This window comes from Dermacentor albipictus, chromosome 1 (assembly GCF_038994185.2).
Source record: "Dermacentor albipictus isolate Rhodes 1998 colony chromosome 1, USDA_Dalb.pri_finalv2, whole genome shotgun sequence".
Taxonomy (NCBI): Eukaryota; Metazoa; Arthropoda; class Arachnida; order Ixodida; family Ixodidae; genus Dermacentor; species Dermacentor albipictus.
This window is the reverse complement of record NC_091821.1, coordinates 374,011,587-374,036,197: the sequence shown is the minus strand read 5'-3', so window position 1 is coordinate 374,036,197 and position 24,611 is coordinate 374,011,587. Positions and strand designations below refer to the sequence as shown.

Here is a 24,611-nt window from a genome sequence, read left to right as displayed (position 1 = left end):
ACATCTACCTTGCTCGCTACATTTTAACGCGATGGCGTTAAGGACCCTGTGTCGCAGAATATCCTGCATCGGCGTCCCGCGTCGACCGTAGTTCCGGCAAAAATTATTTCGAACCTTGCATGCCCAACCACGTAGGCCCTCCATGTAGCGCAAGGAAGTTACCGAACTGACTTCATCAAGGTAAAATACGGCTTACACACAATCTGCAGACATGATAGCGTCGGGCCGCAACTTGAATACACGAGAAAACATAATTCTGTTATGCGGAAAGTCAAAACACAAACTTCTTTTCTAGCATTTCTACCATTCATAGAGCGGCCATGGCCTCCGAGATTCTCAAAGGCCATAAAGCGACGCGCTCGGTTCCTTGCAACACCTCTAGATGGCGCTCGCCTCCGCCGCATCGCCCCATGAGTAACTACTTACGAGGAAAAAACGAAATCAGAAAAGAAACAATTTATGATAACTCAAAGGGAAGCTCATTATTTTTCGATGTGAGATCAGGATGCCTTAGAACACGCACCTATAAAGCGAGATATAAGCAGAAAGAAGAAGCATGTACTTGCTGCGGTAAAGCTAGGGAAACGATGGAGCATGTTTTATTAGAATGTGAAGACGTCTGCCCAGCGGTCGATTTAGGCACCACTGGCCTCCTTGAAGCCCTTGGGTTCAGCGAGAGCAGTGGAAAAGTAAACGTGTCCGCAATAGAGATTAGTAAGAGGCGATGGGAAGATCGGTGGAAAAAAAGCATGGAAACGACAAAAAACGGAGACGTACAAAAGCATAGATCGCAATAGGGGGTCAGAAAATTTCGTTAGGGAGCTCATAGGGTTTTTTTTAAAGCCTGGGTAGGACATTTGGCAGTATAATAGCAAGAGGTTGGTGGCGCAACCCACCGTCCCGTTCCAAAGGTGACGCTCATAACATCCATTCATCCACCCATCCATCGCGGCTCACACAAAAGCCCGCGTTTCTACCAGAAATCTCGCCATCATGCATAGCGTTCGCCGCCGGCGTTTCCCGGTAAACATTACGGTTACATAAGCTGCAGCAGCCGGGAAGTATGCGAAGCAGTCAGGAATCTTTGAATTATATCACGCTCCATTCTTAAAGTCAGAGCTTACGCGTCCTCCGAAGTTTTTTACAGTAACTGTGAATTTTCGTTGATCTGTCCCATCGCAGGATCTAGAAAACGAAACAGTCGCCATCCAAAAGCCTCAAAGAATGACGGTGGAGGAACTGTCGAGAAAAGTACCGCAGGTAAGTTTCCGTCTCGTACACTGTGCGCCTGCCCATAGTCAGGGACGCAGAAATTATACGTATAAGAGCCGAATTACCTAAAAGCCCAAGCCACGGCCGCTTTTCTATCAAGCGGCCAGGTTCGAGCTCGCAGTTCATTAGTGAGGTACAACTTATAGGGTCCGCGCCCACAGGCCGGAGGAACTCGGAGGCGACGAGATCGGGCTAAAAAGAACCTCCACATATCGTCGTGATTTCCATGTTCCGAAACATTGCGAGGAGGTTCTTGTGCATAACGCACAAGAACTACCACCAACTCTCACCATGCGACACCTATACTTACGTTAAGCAAGAGCAGTTTTGTGTTAGTTGGAACCGCTAGCTGTTGGCTACAATCACACCTCTAGGCCCCAATAGCCTTGTTCTATGACAATTCCTCCACAGCTTAATGAGAGTCACTGTTCACGAGTCGTTGCACATATTCCAAATCTGTTTAAAGGCCAACCATGCAACAAAATTTTCTTTAGGATCAAAAGGACTCCTCGGGCAAGTTGGTAGCGCCTTTTCTAATTTACATTTAAAATTAGAATTTTTTATTTAATTAAATCTTTCGTTGTTTGCGCTTTTAACTTCATCATCTGCATGGCTTACGGCAGCCATGAAAGATACTGCCCTCCCCCGCTTCGAGCAAACTGTGCTGTTTTCAGTGCTCATCTCTCCGCTTCTCCTTTCAGCTCCTCATCCTCATGTCTGTCTTTTGCGCCATTCGTGTGCCCAGATTAAGTGGCTCGACTACCTCCGTAAGCTGACGTCGCCCGCTCTGAAGGAGGCAGGCTTACCGGAATTGAGCTTCAAAGACAGCGTGATGGTGCTCAATCTTGAAGCACTACGGGCACTCGCCAAGTTCATCGGCAACTGTCGCCACAATACCCGCCATATAAGGTGAGCACTGCCTGTTTCCATTTGTGCGGCTGATCTTTGCTTACTTGCACCTTTCTAGCGTGTACTCACTGCATATTGTTGTTGACGTGTTTCTTTACCGGTTGGCTGAACGACTGGTCCTGGTAACTTATTGTGTAACAACGTTTGTTGCGAAGTGGCTCTCGAGTCGCGCAGGTCGCGCTGGCCCAACGGCCTGAAACGCGACCAGGTCGCTCAGCGTAGAGGCGCCGTAAGGAAAAATAAAATGCTGGCTCTCCCGTAATATAGAATAGATGTAAGTATAAAATGGCTACCGGCAAAGCAGATTGGAGATGATACTAGCCACAATATACTACCGCAACGGCACACCTCGTACCATCACACCGCACCACGCCATACTATGCATTGGTCCAAATGGACGCAACAGTTTCTTGTCAGAAACAGGACCTCATTGCAAGTCTTGTCTCCTTCGAACAATCATCCGCGGTTCAACGGACACTACCGGCTTGGACGCTGCCGGCGCTGCCGGCTAGGGTGTTTCGATGTGGCGCGTCGCCGTACAGGGTGGAGACACTGCCTTCGTGACCGCCATATTGGGGCGAGCGCAGATACGGCGGGCAATGGTGCGTCGGCCAATATTCTTGTTTAGCATGCGCTTGCGCCAGCAAATTCAGGTGTATAAAGGTCTTGCACATTTACTCACAATCCTAAGCGCTTCTTGCACAGAGAAATAAAATAGCGTATGCTTGCATGCATAGATCTCAGAGGAAATTTCTGTGCAGTTAGGTCCGCGTTGGCCAACTGGCATGCTCAAACCGATGAATTTCTTGACTAGATTGACTGCTTTATAAGGGAACGCCTTTCGGTGACTTGCAAAAATATACTTTGTAACCATGAATGCTTATTCACATACGCCATTTTCACTTCAAGAAAGATGCGTCAGGCGCGGCGGCGATAGCAGCAAACGTGCTCGGCTGTCATCGATGAACAGGATGCCCACCGCTCTTGGCCGAGCTCAATTTAAAGCCCGTAGGGAGCCTTCGAGATAACATGCTAAAGACAACGACACAATTCTGGAACCAGACATAGTCGCGCGTGGCTCGGATCAATCGAAATAAATCTGGTCTCATCTCGCGTCACTGATAACGCGGCGTGCCGGCCGCTTTAAGAGTGATCAAACAAACAAAAGCACGCTTCGCGGCATTATTCTAACTACACAATACTGGCACCTAAAAGCGGGCAGGTGCATACTTTTCTCCGTTCCTTATCCCGTGGAAAGCGAGAACAGCGCATGCCTTTCTTTGTCGAGCCTGTACACAGCGGTACACAAGACCCTGACATGCTGGTTTTTGCGACTGAACACATTTCAATCGCCCAGCACTACACAGCAGCTTTGCCAACGCTGGAAGGAACGGGCGCAGCAAGCGATTCGCCCCAATTTGGCGACCGCGGTGCGATCTGTCGTACGGCGCGTCGCGCGCGACTTGCCGCATGCGGCGATTCGGGGCAGATGATGCGAATGAACGAGCGGCGGGTAGCTCCGCCCAGAACCGGCACAGGGGTAGCACACTCCCAAGTTCAATAAATGGCCACAGAGGGCGAAAAAATCGACCACGCGCTGCTGCTAACAAAACCCGCATAGTAAAATCATTTTGGGATGCTTATGTTAGTTCTAACATTTCCCGCTAGAGGCGCCGTAATAAGCGCAATTTTATTTTACAAACTTTCTCTCACAATTACCGAAGCATTTTTTACATAAAAAACAGGGCAGAATTATCATTGCTAATTATATTGTAGTTTTGTTAGTAAGTTTATTGTTTCTTTGTCATTATAATCGCAAATAGCGTTCAGCATCATCGATATTTCACGTGACCTCTGGCTTGGATTAAAAATTTTTACCGGTCTTTCCGAGTGCACGGCGGCACGGAATTTTTCCGAATGTGAGAGAAGCTCGCAAATATACGCAATATTGCTACGCAAATAATCGATTGAGGCACTTTGCGTGTATTCTCGGGCTTCTCTTGCATTCGGAAAAACACTTTTATGCAACACATATTGAGCAGCAGAAAGCTGGATTGAGAGTGTTTCATCTTCCTGTACAATTTTCTTATTCACACTTTTCATCTAAGAATATTATTTGAGAAGTTGATTAATTAAGCTTAATCGTGTAATAAGGTGGTATGAAAAAAATAACCCGAATATCTCCAAGCGATGGCAAACAACATTATCTTGGTTCTCTCCAGCTATGTGGTACTTGCATTAAAGTTTGGCTAAAGTTACATGGGCCACCCGCGTATAAGGACTATAACGGCGACGACAAAAATTTACCTATAGTGGCCATATAATTGCTATTGCAATAAAACAAGACATTTAATTACATCGCTACGTAAAGAGCAGTCAGCTCAACATACTGCTTTAAAAAGTTCATTGGCCAGGGGCACTTTTTGCAGCATCCAGGAAATGTTTTCCCTCAGGAAGAGAAACCTGACACTGTTCGTGCTCGGTCAACTTTTCTATTGCTGCTGGATAGCCAGCTATCTGAAAAATGCTTCGCTTAACATGAATTCCTACAATTCATGAGATCTAAGTCATTTTTGTGCATATTGAGCAGCAAAAAATAACCCGAATATCTCCAAACGATGGCAAACAACATTATCTTGGTTCTCTCCAGCTATGTGGTTTCTTTGATGTCTCTCATGTTCTTACCTTACAAATGAGCACCATTCACCATGAAAATGTAATTTTTGTTATAGAGAAGAAAGAAAACCCACATCATCGAATCTTGTTGCAAGTTGGGCTTCACTGCACGATTTTATGGCTGGAAATATAAACTGGACTGACGCAGACGGTACCAAAATGCCGGAGTTAGATTCGGTGTTTACAAAACCAGGACTAAAAGATGCAGTTGTGCAGCACATTAATGTGGTTTAGTTCCAGTTTCCATCAAGATTTTTAATACACAGCACATTTCACAAAATGCGTTTGAAGCTCCTTAAATATAAAGAAGACGTTACACGAAAGCAATTTCCTCGGCACCGTCTTAATCACACAGATATACCTGCTAAAATGACTCAAGCTAGTACAATTAAACAAAGCAATACTTCGACTAATATTATAATAGAACGAGGTCATGGCTTGATAAGGATGCATGATTCATGCTAGCCTGACAGTGAGGTGCAGTCACATTGCTCATGGCCATTTGCTTTAAAGGCATGACAATTCAGTTTCAGCTTCAATTAAGTTTTCGTCAATTCAGTTTCGGTTTTCTAGGTGCGATTGGCTGGGACTTACTTAGAGATGCAGAAATTAAGTGCATCAACTTTTGCGTGTCTGAAAGCAGTTATGGACCTCTCAGATGACGCATTTTTCAACAATTGCATTGTGCTCAACTGTCTTGCAAACATGCAAAAGAACTCAGCTTTGTTTCTGGACAAACATATCAGCAAAAAAAGAATGCAGGTAAAATGGCACAACTAACGTAATGTGCCACTTAAGAATATTTGTTAATTGTGTTGCAAGTGTCATTACTTCGTACCAAATGTTTATCTCAACACTCATGCCGATTCTTTCCTCAATGCCAACAGCTGCAAGAGCCAGAGCGAGCCGAAATTTTGCTGTCAATATGCCTGTTCATAAACTTGTTCTCTAACTTGACGAAGTGCGATGACTTTCAAATTACCACTACCAATCACATATGTGAGCATCCCATCTCAACAGGCATGCTCAAGACTACAGTTGAAATATTGGTCAATAAATCTGACAAATTGAAAAATGCTCCAGTGCTTTCAAGCCAATTTGGGATGCAGGTAATAAGCTGCACAAGTAATTTCAGACCGTAAAAAACGGAATTAAGGGACCAATATGTTTAACATAGGCAAAGAGATCTGCAAGTTTTCTGTGCACTAAACACATACATGCTCTGGTTGGCTGTGCAGGGCGATGGCAAACTACATAGGCTACAAGTTCCTGATCAACAGTGTCGTCTTCTCACCCCGAGCGGAGATTCGGCAAACATATTACGATTACACCATGCAGCAGGGTGTACAATTCAACCGCACTGTCAAATGCAAAGAGCTAGTAGAAACCTTGAGGCTCGTCAGTTACCACCACTACTTCCGTACAAACCAGCGCAAGTTTGAAAAGCAAAAGGTGCTGGTAAGTGATCCATTGTCTTAACACACCCTCATGCATATTGTGCCACATCCTGACTTTTATTTTACCTTTGTAAGTGTATGTCAGTGTGTCAGTCATGTGTTAGAACACGCAACAGCATCTTCAAACTCCTGTCTTGAACAAAATGTTGCTATGTGAGAGGCACTTTTAATTCAATAAAAGCACTGGGGCGAAAGTCAGGGGGTCAGCCTGGTGTTTACTACAGAGTGAAGTTATTGAAAACGTTGTTGCTTTTGTTGTTATTTTCAGGCAGTTCACATGCTAGACCAAGTGAAGGTACAATTCAACGAGACACTGAAATCGGCAACATGGATAGACGATTCGACAAGGGCACTCCTGATGAGAAAGGTTGGTAGCACTTAGCACAACTGCCTCGTATGTCCATGCACAGTAAATAATAGGTTTAGTGGAAGGAAGCCACTTTAATTACCAGTGCAGAAGGCTAGCTTCTGCATATTTAAAATACACTTCAATTGGCACAGCTGCTAAAACGAAACTTTCAGGGAGTGCACAAACGGACTAGGTTTTACGAATAACTTGGAATGGGCAACAAGATATAGATATATGCGAGCAGGAGTTTTACATGCATAGATCAAGCTTTTACTTTAAGCTCCTGGATTGTACCCTCTCATTGCACCAGAGACAATTGCTTTCTGGACAATGGCAGTTGTGGGTAGGTGCCCCATGCACCTGCCCTCTTCAACTTTTTCAGACATAAAACAGAACTGTGGCAGGCACCTGCTCATGCAGGCACCGTCCAGTTTCAAACATGGTCTTCAACATTTGCTTGAAATAATGCACAGATGCAATCTGACAGAATGATACCACCTTTCTGACTGACACATAATGTCCACGGCATTATGTTCAAACCAGCCAAGGATGAGTTCTGCTTGTCAATGGTACTTTGCATTGTCTAGGAGGATCCCAGTTTTCTCATTGGCTTAATCATGCTTTTGGTAGATAGAAGCACAGAATCCATGGGACAGAGGGAGCAGAAATTAAGTTATTCTTTCTGAGAAGGTAAATTAATTTATTCAATTATGGGGTTTTACATGCCAAAACCATGATCTGATTATGAGGCACGCCGCAGTGGGGGACTCCGGAAATTTGGACCACCTGGGGTTCTTTAACGTGCATCTAAATCTAAGTACACGGGCGTTTTCACATTTTACCGCCATCAAAATGCAACCGCCGTGGCCGGGATTTGATCTCACGACCTCGTGCTTAGCAGCCCTACACCACACCTACTAAGCAACCATGGTGGGTCTTCTGAGAAGGTAAAACATACTGTCAATTGGGGTCTTTATGAATAACTTGGCTATAATCTGATCTCACAGCTGGTTTAGCATTACTTTGGAGCTTTACTACATTATCTGATAAACAAAGTTTACTCTTCTTTACCATTACCAGGTTATCCACCAAACATTTAGCAACTTCGGATGATCCTAATTTCTAGCACATCTAGATTGATCTCACTGCTTGTTCAGTATTACTCTGGAAGTTGACTACATCACTTGGTGTTACTTAGAACAGCATGCTATGCATGCAATATTACCTGGCACTTCATCATAAATTAAGACATTTTCATCTTTTGCAGCTTGTAAATGTCCACGCTATGGTTGGCTACACTGAGTGGCTTTTGAATGCAACAAACATATACAACTTCTACAAAATGGTACGTATTTGCATCCTCCAAGCAGCTCCGAAATGAAACACTGCATGTCAGCAATAGTACATGTTGACACAAAACACTATCAGATCACTTTTTTCATTTAAACTTGTTTGTTTTGCTCTTTTTCAGGACAAAGCTCCACAGAACAATGGTCCATTTCTTGAACGACTTGTGTACCACAGAGTACAAAAGTACAACCAGCAAGCCAGAGAGCTATTCTCACCCAGAAAGCCAGAGTGAGTAGCTGAAGCAAGCAGTGGTAGTCCATGTTTGAGGCCTGACAATAGAGTACTTGTTCAACTCAAATCTATCGCACGCGCGCGCGCACACACACACACGCACGCACACACACGCACATGCACACACACACCTGACAAGAAGTACTTGTTTGCAAGCTAGTTGGTTCATACTGAAATTCTTAAAACTGTGTGCGAAACAATCACCGTTAGGTGCAAAAAGGAGAGACACAATAGGAAAGAGCACACTCCTTCCTATCGTGTCTCTTCTTTTCACACCTAATGGTGATTACGTTAATATCCAACAGTACACAGAAGACAGGCTGGGCGAGAATAAAGACAAAGTCCTCACTAAGTCGAAAGACAAAGTCACTGACTTAAATAAATGTGTGCACCCATTCGTCCAAAAAGTGGCAAGAAGGAATACGCAGTTGTTTCTCCATTACCACAGTAAAAAATTTGGTGGAAGATTTTGATACAGGACAAAGCCTTTCTGATAGTGCCCTCAGCTTAATGAAAAATACCATGACCCCCACACTCTGTCTTAGGTTGACTGACACGTGTATCAGAACTATACAAGGCAATGCAAAGGCCTTCTGAAAGATAGTGCAGAATGCACACAAAATAAAAAGGATATTATATTATCTAAAGTTTGTTCAGCCTCGGTGTGACTGGGGGCACATAAAAACGGGCAATACTACTGCACAGCCAAAAACGCGCTATAAGACAGCTTCTATGGATTTTTTTAAATTCTTATGCGGCATTATAGATGGTTATCATCAAGGTCAATTCTTAAGCTATGTGTGTAATGCACAAATATTGCTGCATGTGCCACTGCAGCTTTAGTTTTGCATAATAATTCATTTTTTCCATGGCAACTAACCATGCAAGACATTCAGAGCATGGGCAGACAATTGTTTTCGTTTTACTCTGTCATGTATGGAAGACCTCAAGATCGTACTTTAACTTTTCCTTTTCATTTCAGGATTTGGGAAGACATAAATGCAGAAACCGTGAATGCTGCTTATCACATACGAGACATCAATGTCAGTAAGTACACAATAATGTACAGTTGGCGTAAAAAGTGTACAGGGTGCAGGATTTAAGAAGAAAGCTGAATATTTATTCCACCTGGGCACACAGCCTAAATTTCAGATTTGCTATCTGAACTAGTGTGTGTGACCTGCTGCCACCAAGTGATGTGCTCCTATGCACATGACCTGGCCAGGATAAGTGTTCGCTCTCTCTTTACACTATACATTGCAGTGCCTTTGTTCATAAACAGAGGGTTTGTTTTAACTTCTATGCAAAAAGAATAAAGCAGAGGCAAATTCCAGATGTCCAAACCTGTTTAGCTAAATCTTAATAAGCAATGCCTAGGATTATGCCATGTCATTTTGTTAGATGATTTAGACTCGATAATTTCATTTATAAGCAAGAGTTATTTAACTGAATAAATATGCCTGTCAATTTTTTTACTGGACAAAGCAAAATATCGTAGACATCATCAGAGAAGGTAAATATGACAAACTTGAGCACGTGCTTATCACATGACATTAGTAAGATAAGCATCACATAACTACATAACTTGACAATGCTTTCATACAATCTCAATTATTGTATTTCACAGAAAATGCATCTAACAGCTGTTTTCATCATGCAAGGGGCAGTTGAAAAGTTCCCGTAGTGGTGGTTCGACGTGCTAATGTTGCAACCTACGGCAATGCTTACCTAATCACCTTTTAAGTAGGACCCTTGCGTGCACCAGCACTTGCTCCATCGCTCCTGCCATTGTTGGAAGCAGCAGCAGAAGGCTTCTTTCAGAATCTGTCGGAGCTTAGCCATCACATTCATTTTGATGTCCTCCACAGTTGCAAAACATGTCCCCATGAGGCCCATTTTCACAGTTTTCAGCCACCGTGCTCTCTGTATCTAGCTACAAGTGACTTTTAGGTGTTCCCTATTTGCAAAATGGGCCTCCAAGGGACACATTTTGCAACTGTGGAAGACATCAAAGTGAATGCAACGGCTAAGCTCCGAAAGATTCCAAAAGAGGTCTTCTATCGCTGCTTCCAACAATGGCAGGAGCAACGGAGCAAGTGTGGGTGCGTGCAAAGGTCCTACTTCAAAAGTGATTAGGTAAGCATTGCCATAGGTTGTAACGTTAGCATGTTGAATCACGACTCCGTGAATTTTTTTACTGCCCTCGTGTGTCAGCGTCTAATGAGAAGTGCTGAAACACTGATGGTATACATTAAATGCGAACACTGAATTAGGCTGGGGAGTAGGTTGCTCTTCTGGAAGGACGAGTTATCAGCATAAAAAATGAAGTCGAATTTACCTGGTTTGAATTTCTTGCCTAAACTTAGCACTGATATCATCACTAGACGAAGTCACAGATTTCACTGTATCTTTGAATATTTGAGTCCTTTAAGTGCTGGAATTTCAGCAACTGCTGCAAATTTCACTTTCTGCCTATATTTGAGAGCAATGTGGTTACTTTCATAACAATCAACAAATAACAAACCATAGAAGCTGAAAAAAAAATCTGCTATGTCATAGGGTTGACTTTAGGAATTAGATGATGTCGCAGCATGTCGTTGACATTCTTTTCTTGCATATCGAACCTTTACTCTTGAGTGCGATCTGCCCAACTGTCATAATTTTTTTTAGTGTCATTTAATTGTTGATATAGAAATTGTACAAATGCCCAAGGCACGTTTTTGCTGTTGCCGTTATCGACACTCCCACCTCGAGGGTTAGAAGTGACACATGCATAATGCGTCCGAATGAAAAAATGATGAAAACTAGTTGATGCACCATCATGCTATGCTCAGCTGCCACAGCCGCAAAGCAAGGAGTAATTCCGCCTTCCGTTGCTGGCATGAGCGTTGTGTACGCAAACCTCAGCATACCTGCTATGCAGCTGTGTGCATACAATGGTCCGAGTGGGACAGTAAACCTCAGCCTACAAAACACCAATAGTTTTCCTTTACCCCATCTCGTGCACCAGTAAAGTGAATCCCTGCAGCACTGCTGGCGGCATTGATCATGCCAGTGTTGTGAGATACCAAGTACCAGATGCCAGATCAGATACCAGATGCCAGGGCACTGGTCATGCTGTACTGCTTCAGTTGCTTCGTGGGCTGCGTTGCCCCTTGTCGCCTCCACATATCGTTAGAACACCATCCAAGGAGGCTCAATGCAACAACGCTTAATCTTTTCAGTGCTTCACCATTCATGTGAAAGTGGCAGGTGTGCTTTCCAAATACCAGAAGATAAACATATTTCGAACATATTGCAGACCTTTCAAAAGAGAAAAATTGTCATCCACCTGATTTGTAGCACACAGCTACAAAGAAAACCCATATGGGTTTCCCAGAAAGAAAGCCTCGTAGTTAAGAAAAATTCGTGCTGGCCCGGGATGAGGACTAGGCCAAATTTTTATTTAAATGCGAGACTTTCTTTCTGAGAAACCCGTATGGGTTTCCTTGGTAGCTTCGTGCTACAATTCGGGTGGATGACAAATCTTCCCTTTTATGTACTTTCCTCCCCCTTGTGGACTTCCACTGGACTGACCTGCCATTGCAGATCTTTATATATGTCTGATCTTTTTCTTGTTATGTTCCAGAGGTATATGCTGGTATGCTTTTGGAGCCCTTCTCGTACCTTGAGGTTCCAATGTAAGTTTCATTTTTCACACATGCTTCAACAAAAATACCGAACACACTAATATGCACATAGTATACAAGGAACAGACCCTGGTGACAATAGTTCATTGCTATCAAAGACCCAACACACTTCACATATGTGTGTTATTCTTTCTCTGTACCATATTTCACAGCACTGCCACAATAAACACTGACTGAATTTCCTACTATTCACACTTCCTGTTCTTATTTCAGTTTATTCTTGCTGTCTGTCTCACAGATACGTGAACTTTGGCACTGTGGGATTCGTGGCTGGCCATGAGATAATCCATGCATTTGATGACAGAGGTATGCACATGGTTTTTAATGTGATTAGCATTCATTGGGAACTTACATACTTTCAGGGACTTTGTACCTGTTTCCCTACCAACTCGGGTCACTTTGTAGTCCATCTCTTCAATGAACCCCTTTCATGCTAAATTAGGCTACTGAGTATGTGCCGCTTTCAATTGGAAAAATATCTTAAATACCTTTCCGGTGCTGGGAAGAATCGAACGCCCCTCATACATCTCAAATAATCTCATATGAATATACATTCACATGCACCATGCGCAGACTTGCCTGTAAACATGATTTCCTGCCTTCCAGAGTATTTCATCGCTCAGTTTGCAAAAAAAAAAAAGATACAGTGACACAAAATTACGTCTGCATCCTTAAAAGTGCATAACATGCCATGCAGACTACTACCACAAAAATATTCTTGAACATTTACTTTATCAAAGCAATACAGCTGCAAGAAATGAGCAAGTTACTGGCATACTCCGTGTGTCCCTACATCTATCAGCATCTTTTACGTGGGTTTACAGACATTAGTGGACTAGAAGAACAAAAAAAGTTCTGAATTCATTCACATTTTGCCTCCTTATACAGGTATCACCATTGATGAGCATGGCATTGACTTTGACAAAGACCAGTGGTCCCAGGGCACAAAGCAGGAGTTTAACCAGCGCATGCAGTCCTTGATTGACTTCTATGCAAAGACATTTCAGGTATTGCACTCAAATGACAAAAGTTTTTTATGATGGGCAGAGTCGTCTTTCAAATGAGCGAAATAGGTGGTCTCGTGAATTATTTGAATACTACTACCAAACGAATCACTTTCCTGTGGCACAAGATATTTACACCAGCCATCATTTCTGTTGCACAGGTCAATGGCAGCCACACTAGGAATGAAAATTTGGCAGACACTTCAGCTGCTAGGTTTTCTTTTAAGGTGAGGGATGAGACAGTACATGTGGATGTCCAAAACACTTCGTTTCTGTGGGCCGACATATTTTTCATTCTTCCCTGCAGTCATATCGCCGTGAGCAGGGACAAACCAAAGCACCCGCCTTGCCAGGCTTTGAGAAGTACACTAACGATCAGCTCTACTTTCTCTCATTTGCTTCGGTACGTATGAGCATTACATTATCTCATCTTTTTTAGAGTGCAAGGTCGCAACGGCTATAATATGACACACTTTTGCAAAACAGATATGGTGCAACAATAACAAGTATGACCCGAACTCCATCTACAGTAACAACCATGCAAGGTAAGCATGCTCATTCTTGCAACACATGTACACATTATAAAAATTTATCAGCACATCATCATCAGCCGGCAGAGCAAGCCGAACGCATTGAACGCACTTATTTTTCTTCTCATGAGTACATTATGCGCATTGAAACAGTTTCTTCCATTTCATTAATGAATAATATTGTTAATATCGGCAAGTTTGCGACAATAACGCAGCCATGTCCACTTTGAGGAGACAGAAACAGAGACGGGTGTGCTTAGCTGCCAGTGACATAGAAACACATGGCGGGCATGCTGCGGGAACTGTGGCATTTGTTTTCACTGATATCCTAATATGTTTCCGCTAAGGGCGGGCGAATATCTTAGCCGCGTTACAAGCGTCAGCATATGAATAGGGTACACTTCCAACGTATCAGTGTAAATGTGGCCACTATCATTGCCGCTCGCGATATGTTGCGTGCCCACGAGTGCAGACGAGAAGAATCGAAAGGTGCCTTTTATGTTGTTGACCGAAACCATTATGAAGCCTACAAATAATAAAGCTGAGGCAAGTTTGGCTGTAGCTTTCTTTTTCATGGAAGTGCGGAAAGTGATGAAAGGAATGAAATGGGGCATCTGCTTAAGAATGTTGGGTTCGTGCAGACCGCTCGGTATGCCTTCAAGAGTCGTTCGCGTAGCATTCTACAGATGGTAAGCACAATAATCATTAGCTAGACTTGGCACACGGCATATCACTACAAGTTCAGGGTGAAATCATTATGCGAGTAAATACAGTATGTACTTTTTTCTTTGTCACTGACCAATGTAATGTATTTCAAACATTCATTTGTGTTTCTTGTACTTTTTTAATTTTGCTGTGTTAACCCACGTCTTGTATACAATTTTTTTTTAATCAAGGGTCCCGTAGCAGTCCTCGACTTTGGGACCCTAGTCTGCATATTATCTGTACATAATCATTACTTGCTGAATGGATAATAAAATGAAACGTACTCCTGCATGCGTGCTAGCCCTGTGCTTTTAAAATGCTCCACTTCTATATGGTATAACCAATTTAATATGCTTAGGTATATTGAAACGGGTTACTATATACAGTGTACTTCTTTATAGACAAGGTCTTGTGCATACTTTGAGAAACTACCTGAAATCTACTTTGCAAATGCATAACTATATTTGGTGCTATTTCTTCCACTATAACCGAGTCTTTTTTTAAATGTTTCAATATGTCCATGTTTAATACTTGTACGCGCTTTGCTATATCCAATGCATGTTCCTGTATGCTGTGCCAGCTAAGCGCTACGCAATGCAATTGTACTTCTTCAATATTGACAAAACCACCAATATTGCTACTTTCACACAAGAAACATTGTGGAACTCTCTTATACAGCTTTGCTGTAAATGTGTCCAGCTTACACATCAAGTTCTGTGTGATATGGCACCCAATACCTTTATTTACAGGGTGAATGGACCACTCATGAACTTGGATGAGTTCGCAGAGACTTTTCAATGTCCTCGTGGAAGCAAGATGAATCCGACACGGAAGGCCCCTGTGTGGGATGTCTGAAGGCCACAAGTGCTGATACTTACTATTAGGAGTTTTGCTGCTTAGATACGCAACTACCTCAGCATTTACATACACGCATATACAAGAACGACGTCCAAAGCATATAGCCTTGCTAATGTTGCATATTTGCGTGCGACGTTAGTGTCATGTTATAGTGACTATGCATTTCTAGCTAGAATTATTTAATTAGTGAAACGAATATGACATATATCTGCACTTCAAATGTTCTGTTCATTCCCAGCAGATTTTTACCTGAAGGCATAGCTGCCACAAAACTTGAGATGCATTAGGTTTTGCTAGAGTGAGATAAAACAAATTTGACTTCGCTATTGAAGTTAATAGGGCATAAAAGAGCACAATGGCCACAGGCACTTAATTCCAGGAATAGCAACATCAAAACAATGTTTTGTATATAGCAGCTAGAAACCACACATCATCCCATAACATAATCGCACCACATTCTTTTATTATTTAACTACTTTCATTTTCATACTTCACACTTCATGAACAACTCCTGGTGATGTGGTAAAGAAATATGACAAAATGTACAGAATACAATGAATAAAATATTTTGCACATTCACACCTGTAGTCTCTGTATCTGCAGCAACAATGTGCTGTCAAGTTATCACCACGGTTCCTTTCCTGACTGCTGATGTCACCTGATAAGAAAGCAAGACAACAAAGAATATGAAAACAAAACATAATCAGCAAAAATAAACATCTAAGTAAAAGCAAACAAAACAACTAAATTCTAATATGTGACTTTTCTTCTCTACTACAGATGTCTGTGTTGATGTGCTTCTAAAGTTCAATATGTATAACTTTACATTATGCTAAACCGTGCTTACAGTGGCAGATACTAAAATATACACCGCATCTCAGGTTAAATGCAGACTTATGGAGTTTTCATAATTATGCAAATTGATGAAGCTGAATATGTATAAAAGTAAGGAAAATAATGACATTTTGAAGAAAGCTCAATATTGGTTAGAGATAGGTATACCACATGCATAAATAAGAATATAAAACAAATAGCATTACTACCATGATGAACTGCTTCAAAGTAAGGTACACAGTGCACCTTGTAAGGTAATAAACTTTGAAGAACACAACAGTTCACAATAAAAGTTTCAGACACCTACATCAAATGAATACGGTGTATCACTAATGTACGGTGCCTACAAAGCACAGGATGAGCAAAAAATATCAATAGAAATATGTATGCCACATAAGATGACACTTCAACCCAGTAAGCCATTAATGAGGCTACCTTTAAAAGCAGGACATAAAGCTCCTTTTCAATAGAATACTACCCCAGATAACGAAAACTAAGCACCTTATTCCACTATGTAAACATGCAAATTACAAAGTGCTAAGCAAGAAGTATTTAACAGCGTGCAAACTTTTGTGTGGAACATACATATCCTTGGCTGACACAAAACTCCGGCTTTCCCACAAAGAAAAAAAAGAAAGTATTTGCGATATTGGTTCAAGACTCGCAGAAAACACTGATGCTAGATTGTGAATACTTTCTGAAGAAAGCAAGCACGGTTTATGAGATGAATCAACAAATTCAAATTAGCTATTGCGTTATTCAGATTACTGAGCAATTGCATAACAATACTCGGCTTCAAGTGAAAATAAAGAATGCAGTCCTTAAAAATAAGCTTTTTCTGTAGGTGCAATTTGATTAAACACACCTCAGCATGTTATAAGTGCTTTGTGAGCAAATGTTGCTTGCATTAAATTTTAAAATGAATTTGTGTGCTGCACACACCGTGAAGGTCCAAGGCCATAATTTTTACTACAGAGTGCATCAACCTTGATTACAATGTATAATTGTGCTTAGCGAACCAGACCAGCAGGGCTTGGTACCAATTTGCTGGATTCGAGATGCACAATATGTGAGTAGTTAGAGCTATATATACATGCAGACTCTACGATTTCTTCACACTTAGTAGTCTGGTAAACGAGAAGAAACGGAGGGTCTCGAATCCGGCAAGATTGATGCCTTCAGGTAGCACGTGTGGGTTTATTGACCAGTTGCCTTCACCCGAAAAGATCACGTTCTCGTGACACCTTAACAAAAAAGATGTTGCACATCCGCCACCAAGGTCTGTGAGTGGTGGCGCTGGCTAACACTCCCAGGGTTCTACTAGGACACAAATACTCAAGAAAGTGGATGGGGAAACCGTGCCGCGGTAGCTCAATTGGTAGAGCATCGCACGTGAAATGCAAAGGTTGTGGGTTCGGTTCCCACCTGCGGCAAGTTGTTTTTTCATCCACTTTAATTTTCATTAATTCATCGTTCAATTCATTCATTCAGCACAAGTAATTTCCCCTATGTTGTCCTTGGTGTCAATGTTTGTTGGCTTCTTATGAGTGGTCTGGTGGTCACACTTGGTGGTTAATGTCCTCACACGAACAACATTTTTCATGAGCGGCCATGCCAATGCTTGCACTGGTAGTGCTTGGTTTTAACAGCACACAGAATAACCTTTTTTGCCAGTACTTGTCAATGTACATATCGTGAGCGTAAAAGTCAGAATTATACAGATAGAGTACCATGTTTCATTATATGTGCACAAGAGTGCAGCTGAAACAGTTTCAGTGTCCTTCATAACATTGGCAACACTGCATGCAACTAGCGAAGTGTGTATATCGGGAGCACCAAAGCACAGCATGGAAGCAGCAGGCTAACTTCTGCTTGCCTAGTGTGAAATCCATTCGTCACACTATTCACTTTGTGATCCACATGAAGTTCACTCTTTCAAAAATTTATAAACTGCAAGCATGAGACAGGGAAATGACACACAATGGTTTTATATAAAGGAGAATAGTGTACAAAGGAACCATGTAAGTGTACAGCAAAAATATCTGCACTCTCTTTCTCTTCTCTTTTTTTTTTCTTTTTTTGACATGGTTGTTAGTAGTATATCTCTTACCTGTATGCATTCTCCTCGCCAAAGCGACAACAGATAAGGGATAAGAAAATTAGCAACAGGACACCACTGATTAGTCACCAAGCAATTAGCATAAAAGACAGAGGTGGCAGAAGGAAACCAGCACGAAGACAAAGAATTACGATATTAAATATTTATCACTTTAACATTTAAGGCTGAGAGCACAAGTCAGTCACCTTTCAAGACAAGCTTGGTTATATTAAATATTTATCAAACAGATACAGATTAGTTGAGCAGAGGGGAAAAAAAGAATCTACAAGAAGCCGAAGAGGCATGTGAATAAAAAATGCAGCAACTCAACAGGCAAGAAGACTGTGACACAGCACAAGAAGACAATGCACAGCATCGCTTAGCACAGGTACCTGAGAACACAGGCAGGCCGCTTGCGTCCATTGGGGATAAAGCCACGGGCCCTGAGACGACGAACAGCTTCGCGCAAGTGCTTGGGCTGTAGAGGCCCAGTCTCTCCTTGCTTCTCAAGAACGTCAAGTGCCTCTTCCACTACTTCACCCACAAACACTTTTGCAATGCCAGACACTGCAATAACCACATTTTGCGAGACCGAGCAACCTGTGAGTGACTGCACCAGCCGCTTCACTGCTGCTTTCGGAAATGCTGAACGCCTGTACATCTCATACCTGTGTGAAAAGATAGGAATGAACTGTAGCTGCAACACTGGGACTATGGCATGAAAACTGTTGTTGGAAGTGTCAACAAATATGAATTAGCAGAGTTTGATACCCATACCACACTGGCACTTTTCAACAACTAACGAGTCAATCGGCTTTGAAATTATCAAACTGTGTCAAGTAAAAGTAGGTTGTATCACTACTACATGGCAAATTCGACTACCACTAAAGTATTTGTGTTTGTGCACCTTATTGTACTTCTAAGTCTAATTAAGTGTGCTGTCATTCAAGAATTTTGATAACTGTAGGGTTTTTAAATGTTGTACTGCAATTATGTGGTGTATGTGGTTCTGTATTCTGCTGTTCAGTTTACAAATTTTTAACAGATTGTCACAGGTTTTGTTTGAGCACTCTTGAAACATTGAGGCTGCTGGCTACAGTGTTTTGACAGGGCATGAGAATGGATCTTATTGTTTCTGTAAAAATTATTTTTACAAGGTAGACAGTTTCTTGTTACCTTTCTTTTAACACATTATTTACAGTACACTCATGTAAACAAGCTGTTGATGAGGGCACACATTTGTTGCTCAAATGCCTTCAAGATCTTCATGGATTTTTATGCCAACTCGTAAAGTATTGACAGCTGTTGAAGCTACTCTAGCTATGCCTACTTCACCATTGAATCGATAGACTATTGGTATGAAGGCCTTTCAAATGCCTATGTGGCACCGGTAAAAGACATTGTGGAAGTGCCCAACAGAGAGCCCAAGGCAATCTTCCACCTAGATTCATTTCAAAATGTAAAATTTCAGTACCTAAGCAAACTAGCAGTTTGCTTTTATAACACATTCCCTCACACTAGTAAGAGATCACAAGTGGTACAACATACCTTCAAAGAAGCCATGGGTACAATGTAACAGTGCTAGTAAACAAGGAACAAAATTACCATGATAATGGGGCCTGCAAATGCTGTCTAGAACACACAATGATAAAACATCATCCACTATACTTGCAATACAGTGGAAGAAAATGTTAGTGGCATTAAAGAAATATTGACAAAATATTTTTGCCTCACTTTTCTTACTTCGCTAAACAACTGCCAAATCTGTAACACCAATTTGAGGCCATAATTCTTTGAGCAAACAAATAATGCATTATAATATGACTAAGTCAACATGCACACAAACTGTAGCACAGCTTCAGATATGTTGGATAGGACCCATTTGCGTATGACAAAATTGAAAGTGGATGTCACATGCCATCACTGCTGCATGGTCATTCAGCTCAGTGCTATGGCTGCAAGCAACACTGTGATCATCTTCCTAAAAGCTTTAAAATTGGAGAATAGGGAGACAAGGTAAGAAGGGCTCCCTGTGTTCTGAGAAAAGTGATGGCAGAAGGCCATGCTTACCCAACATTGAATGTGAAAAAGCACACAGTAAAGGAGGCATGACAGGTGTGGTATGCACACAGTTTAGGGCAACACAATCATTGTGTGGCTCGAAAACAATGCACCAGAAAGACTGACACCAGGAAGCGATATCTTAATTTTCATTACGTGTGACTGAACCCTGCCCAACATGCTTGAAGCTCTACCCTGTTTGCCATGTGTTTTAAATTAGTCATATTTAATGGCGATATAATTCATGATCTCGAGCATTCAAGGTGATGAGGTCTCATACTGTCGTTATGTAGTTGGGAGCTAGTTAACAAAGCTGTAAAAGCCAGAGACAATATTACTGATTCAGTACTCCATTAACGTCACTGTCATTAAAACGGAAACTTAATTTATCATTACAAAATAGAATTCATAAAAGGTGACAGTCATAACTAAATGGCCATGCAAACACAATTTCTTGTTAATTATAATCCCATTACAAGTACACTACAGAATTTGTCATAAGCATGTGCCTGCAGCTACCGAGACTGCAGGCCTGTACCTACCAGGCCTGTGCCTGCAGATACAGTCACCAACATCATGTGACACTGAATACAATAGAGTTCGCTGAAGCAATAGAGTTACCGTCTCGTTAAAGTATTTGTACTGCTTTCATTACCATTGTGTAATATTATGAACACTGTCAGGAAAATGACTGTAGGTACTTCACCTATGCCACAAAGCCTGAGCTTCAGGAAAGGTTAAAGCATATCGTGGTTTGTCAAGCTTTACTCGAAAAATGTTGCCAAAAGAAACGAGCAGCAACAGAGAGTGGTGATGGACAGAATCAACTGTGCACGCAACAGACTGCACCTTTACAACTTCACTTCTTTTACTATATCCATAGAGCTAAAATCTAGATGTCAGTAACCATATAAAAAATGAATGACGCTATGCGCACTACAGAGCGCGCTCCTGCCGGAGAAGGCTGGGTGCAACACGTTGGCGATAGAATGGGCCTAGTTTCTGTGCTAGTTAGACCATTGTATAGATACTGTGCGCAAAACATACTATGACAGATAAATACATTGTTGCGCCAAAAAAGGAAAATAAAGACTTGGGAGGGAGGGTACAGAACGACAGATTGAGTCCCAAGTCTTTATTTTCCTTTTTTGGCGCAACAATGTATTCATTAGATCCCAACCAACTCGCCCAGCAACAACTTCTACTCGAGTACTATGACAGGAAGCGGCGCAACTCCCTTTATCATTGTTCAACGAATGGTACTCACTCTTGCTGATGTTCCAAGGTTGAAGCACAATGTTTGAAGGTTAGCGATTCAATGCTGGCAGCTGAGCAAATTTCTGCATCCTCGAAGTGCTGGTAACACGTACAGACAGTTGCAGCAACAGTCCGCGTACTTGGCCACACCAACTCATTCCATTCCTCAATATGCTAGTCACAATTTTTGCAGCCTACTACTGCACACGTCTTCAATCCACTATTCAAACCAGCATGATTGGAGTGCAGTGCATTAGTGAAAAATCAGTTGCCTTTCAGACAGCTGATCGCAAATAAGCAAGGTAGAAACAGTAACGGTTTCGTATTGGTGCACTGTTGCCGAGGCCACACGCGGCACCATGCCGAAAGCGCCATCGAACTGCTCTGCGAGAAAGGTCAATAAACGAGAAGCACGTCTGATTGCGCTTTTTAAGCAAATCTGTGGGCTACCGTCCGATGCTTGCATCAGTGGTTACGTAAATTTTATGTTAGGAAATTGTAATAAAAACATATTGGAATAGTTTTACATTATAGGGCCCCAGACTTGGAATTCTCGGTGAGTGTAAGTTTCAATAGGCAAATTACTGTACGGCCGAAATGACGAGCCTTACATAGGATGTGACAGCATTAAATCCGTGCGGCACCTGCGTGTCGTGCACCCAGCCATTTCCAGCATGGGTGCACTCTGTAGTGCACATAGCGTCATCCATAGAAAATTGCTTAGTTACCCAGCATAATATTGTACGGCCTTCTTAGCCAACAATACTATGTTGCTATAAGCTCTAAATATGAAATGCTAACAACCCCTATCTTGTACAGGTAAAGTGAGTGTGACATACCACCGCTGTTTAGTGCATGTTGTTCGCTGATCAGGACAATAGTAATAAATAAACAGGAGGGAAACAGCACCTGTTCAACTGCGCTTCCGAGAAATTGGATACGAGAACCTGCATCTTCTCGCGTTCTTCTTCCTCAAGCTGCTCTCGCGTCTTGCTAGGCGCCGGCTGGCTGTCTGAGCCACCGGCAGCACCTTCGACTCTCCGCGAAGCAAGGCTTGGACCCGGAGTGTGACTGACAGACTCTTCGAGCATCTGAAGAGTGATTTCGTTGTCTGGAGAGTCTGGTGCCTTTGGCTCATCTAGATCGTGGTCTTGTTCATGATCATGTTCATTATCATGGTCATGATCGTGTTCAGCGTCGTCCTGGTCGAGTTCCGCTTCATGGTCATCAACGTTGGCAGCGTTGTCCTTAGCGTCCTCATCGCTCTTCACCTGAGGCAGGTCACCTGATAAAGGAGACACACGACGAAGAACATTGAAACGCTGTAAGTCCAAAGGCTAGAGCAGGACTAAATTAATCGTCGCTCTATATATCGTTCGTAGGCCGGAGCACGACCCGCGAAAATGCGACACACAATACGTTGTTAACAGCTCGAAGAGAGAGCACCTACGCACAGCAACTCGCAGCATGAAACAAGCGCAGACGTCACGCTTCACGACGGATTGCCCGGTTACCTAAATATCATTCCAAGCGAAAAACAGGCGTTCTTACCTGTGGTGTCGTCGGGAAACGTTGACATCTTGTGTGTCAGCGGCAACAGCCAAGAAACTACGCGATTGTTGCCACAACCTAAGTACAAACAAATGAAAGAGTTCGCAAGTACCGATTAACGACACAGAAGATGCACACCGTGAAACACGTGAAAAGCGCTACAGCTCAGAAACCAAGTCAAAAGCGACAAATAGCCCCCAGCAATACCATCACAGCTGCGCCATGTTGTTGTGATGCGCTAGCGACGATAGCATGACGATAGTGGTAGAGGCCAGTAATATATGTCATACCTTACAGTTCTTTATAAACGACAAAAAAGCAAATATTTTATGTTTCAGTGTTTATAACGTATTAATCTAACAAAGAAATGCTCTGCTTTAATTCTAACGTGGTCAACATACGGTACATGCGATACATAACCGATTAATTGGCGGTCTGTCCAATGTTGGTGAGGAAACCAGGCAACCTTGAGCTTGTTTATGTCGGCGGTTGTTGGCGGTTGCAAAAACGTGTGTGAATCTAGTAATGGCACCGTTATGTTTCTCGTCTCAAGTAAGTCTTGAGCAGTCTTGAGTAAGTACGAGGTGTGCGTTGCGGGAAAACTTTGCTGCGAACTACCAGCACGGAACGTAAACATCGTTCTTGGCAATGGCGACGACGTCGAAACGTATTGTTTACGTTGGCGGACTGGCAGAGGAAGTCGACGAAAAGGTGCTGCACGCGGCTTTTATACCGTTTGGCGACTTGGTGGATGTTCAGATTCCACTCGATTACGAAACTGAGAAGCACCGAGGTTTCGCGTTTGTCGAGTTTGAGAGCGCGGAAGACGCCGCGGCGGCTATCGACAATATGAACGATTCGGAGCTATTCGGCAGAACCATCCGCGTGAACATTGCCAAGCCGATGAAAATCAAGGAGGGTTCCACGAGAGCAGTGTGGTCCGAGGACAGCTGGTTGCGGCAGCACGCTGGCGAAACTCTCAACACCAAGGAAGGCGACGAAGACTCGAAGGAAGGTGAGGAAGCCGACGCTCAGAGCGACGAGAAGGAGTCCGGCGACAAGGCGAAGAAGGTGGCCAATCCTCAGGTCTACCTGGACATCAGCGTAGATGGACAAGAGATTGGAAGAGTCCGCATCATACTGTACAAAGACGTGGTGCCTCGCACGGCGGAGAACTTCCGTTGCTTGTGTACGCACGAGAGGGGCTTCGGTTTCATCAAGAGCACCTTCCACCGCATAATTCCCGGATTCATGTGCCAAGGCGGAGACATCACCAACCACAACGGCACCGGCGGAAGGTCGATTTATGGCCGAAAGTTCGACGACGAGAACTTCGAGCTAAAGCACACAGGTCCGGGAATGCTGTCCATGGCGAATTCGGGTCCCAACAGCAACAGCTCCCAGTTTTTTCTGACCACAGCCAAAACAGATTGGCTGGACGGGAAGCACGTTGTGTTTGGACAGGTCATCAGTGGCATGGAAGTTGTCAGAAAGATGGAAACGTACGGCTCGCCATCGGGCAAGGTATCCAAAAAGGTTGAAATTTCCAACAGTGGCGAATACACGTAGCTCAAGCTTAATAAAGTGTTTGTGTCTGTTTACCCAGTACGTGCAGTATTTGCACAACGCTTCTTACTCCGTTCAGCAATTCTCACCGAAAAAGGAATGAATATCTTCCGCCCGCTACCGGTACAGGGCGTGTGTCAGTGATCGTCCATTATAGCAGTGTCAGCTTTCGTGTTCGCCCCTTGCACAAATAAGCACACATAACGACTATAGT

At 42.8% G+C, this 24,611-nt stretch overlaps 3 protein-coding genes and 1 non-coding gene across 6 annotated transcripts in view; 3 read left to right on the top strand and 1 right to left on the bottom strand.

The window, feature by feature from the left end:
• LOC135905473 (neprilysin-1-like) overlaps positions 1 to 15,609 on the top strand; it is a 39,500-nt gene extending 23,891 nt beyond the window's left edge. For both annotated transcript variants that reach the window (XM_070531907.1, XM_070531908.1), the window contains exons 8-21: positions 1,183 to 1,260; positions 2,018 to 2,181; positions 6,096 to 6,315; positions 6,583 to 6,681; positions 7,931 to 8,008; positions 8,135 to 8,241; positions 9,227 to 9,291; positions 11,873 to 11,924; positions 12,172 to 12,239; positions 12,822 to 12,940; positions 13,099 to 13,164; positions 13,245 to 13,340; positions 13,424 to 13,482; positions 14,922 to 15,609. In XM_070531907.1, the coding sequence (XP_070388008.1) occupies positions 1,183 to 1,260; positions 2,018 to 2,181; positions 6,096 to 6,315; positions 6,583 to 6,681; positions 7,931 to 8,008; positions 8,135 to 8,241; positions 9,227 to 9,291; positions 11,873 to 11,924; positions 12,172 to 12,239; positions 12,822 to 12,940; positions 13,099 to 13,164; positions 13,245 to 13,340; positions 13,424 to 13,482; positions 14,922 to 15,027 (1,377 nt within the window). In that variant the 3' untranslated portion in view covers positions 15,028 to 15,609. The remainder of the gene's footprint in view (positions 1 to 1,182; positions 1,261 to 2,017; positions 2,182 to 6,095; positions 6,316 to 6,582; positions 6,682 to 7,930; positions 8,009 to 8,134; positions 8,242 to 9,226; positions 9,292 to 11,872; positions 11,925 to 12,171; positions 12,240 to 12,821; positions 12,941 to 13,098; positions 13,165 to 13,244; positions 13,341 to 13,423; positions 13,483 to 14,921) is intronic.
• Positions 15,474 to 23,114, bottom strand: Taf11 (TATA-box binding protein associated factor 11). Of its 2 annotated transcripts, XM_065436434.2 has the most exons (5): positions 23,039 to 23,114; positions 22,832 to 22,909; positions 22,190 to 22,565; positions 18,355 to 18,630; positions 15,474 to 15,688 (listed from the first exon to the last, which is right to left on the bottom strand). In XM_065436434.2, the coding sequence occupies exons 2-5, from the start codon at positions 22,857 to 22,859 to the stop codon at positions 15,685 to 15,687; spliced, it is 684 nt and encodes a 227-aa protein (XP_065292506.2). In that variant the 5' UTR covers positions 22,860 to 22,909; positions 23,039 to 23,114; the 3' UTR covers positions 15,474 to 15,684. The 2 variants fall into 2 exon arrangements, with proteins under 2 accessions (XP_065292506.2, XP_065292505.2); XM_065436433.2 differs by lacking the exon at positions 23,039 to 23,114 and having other exon boundaries at positions 22,832 to 23,032.
• Positions 17,225 to 17,297, top strand: TRNAS-UGA (transfer RNA serine (anticodon UGA)). Its single transcript has one exon. It is a non-coding gene; the product is annotated as a tRNA-Ser (tRNA).
• Positions 23,115 to 23,270: 156 nt separating the features above from the next.
• On the top strand, positions 23,271 to 24,432 carry cyp33 (peptidylprolyl isomerase cyclophilin-33). Its single transcript, XM_065436432.2, has one exon. It carries the CDS (start codon positions 23,480 to 23,482, stop codon positions 24,398 to 24,400), a length of 921 nt encoding a protein of 306 aa, XP_065292504.1. The 5' UTR covers positions 23,271 to 23,479; the 3' UTR covers positions 24,401 to 24,432.
• Positions 24,433 to 24,611: the final 179 nt, after the last annotated feature.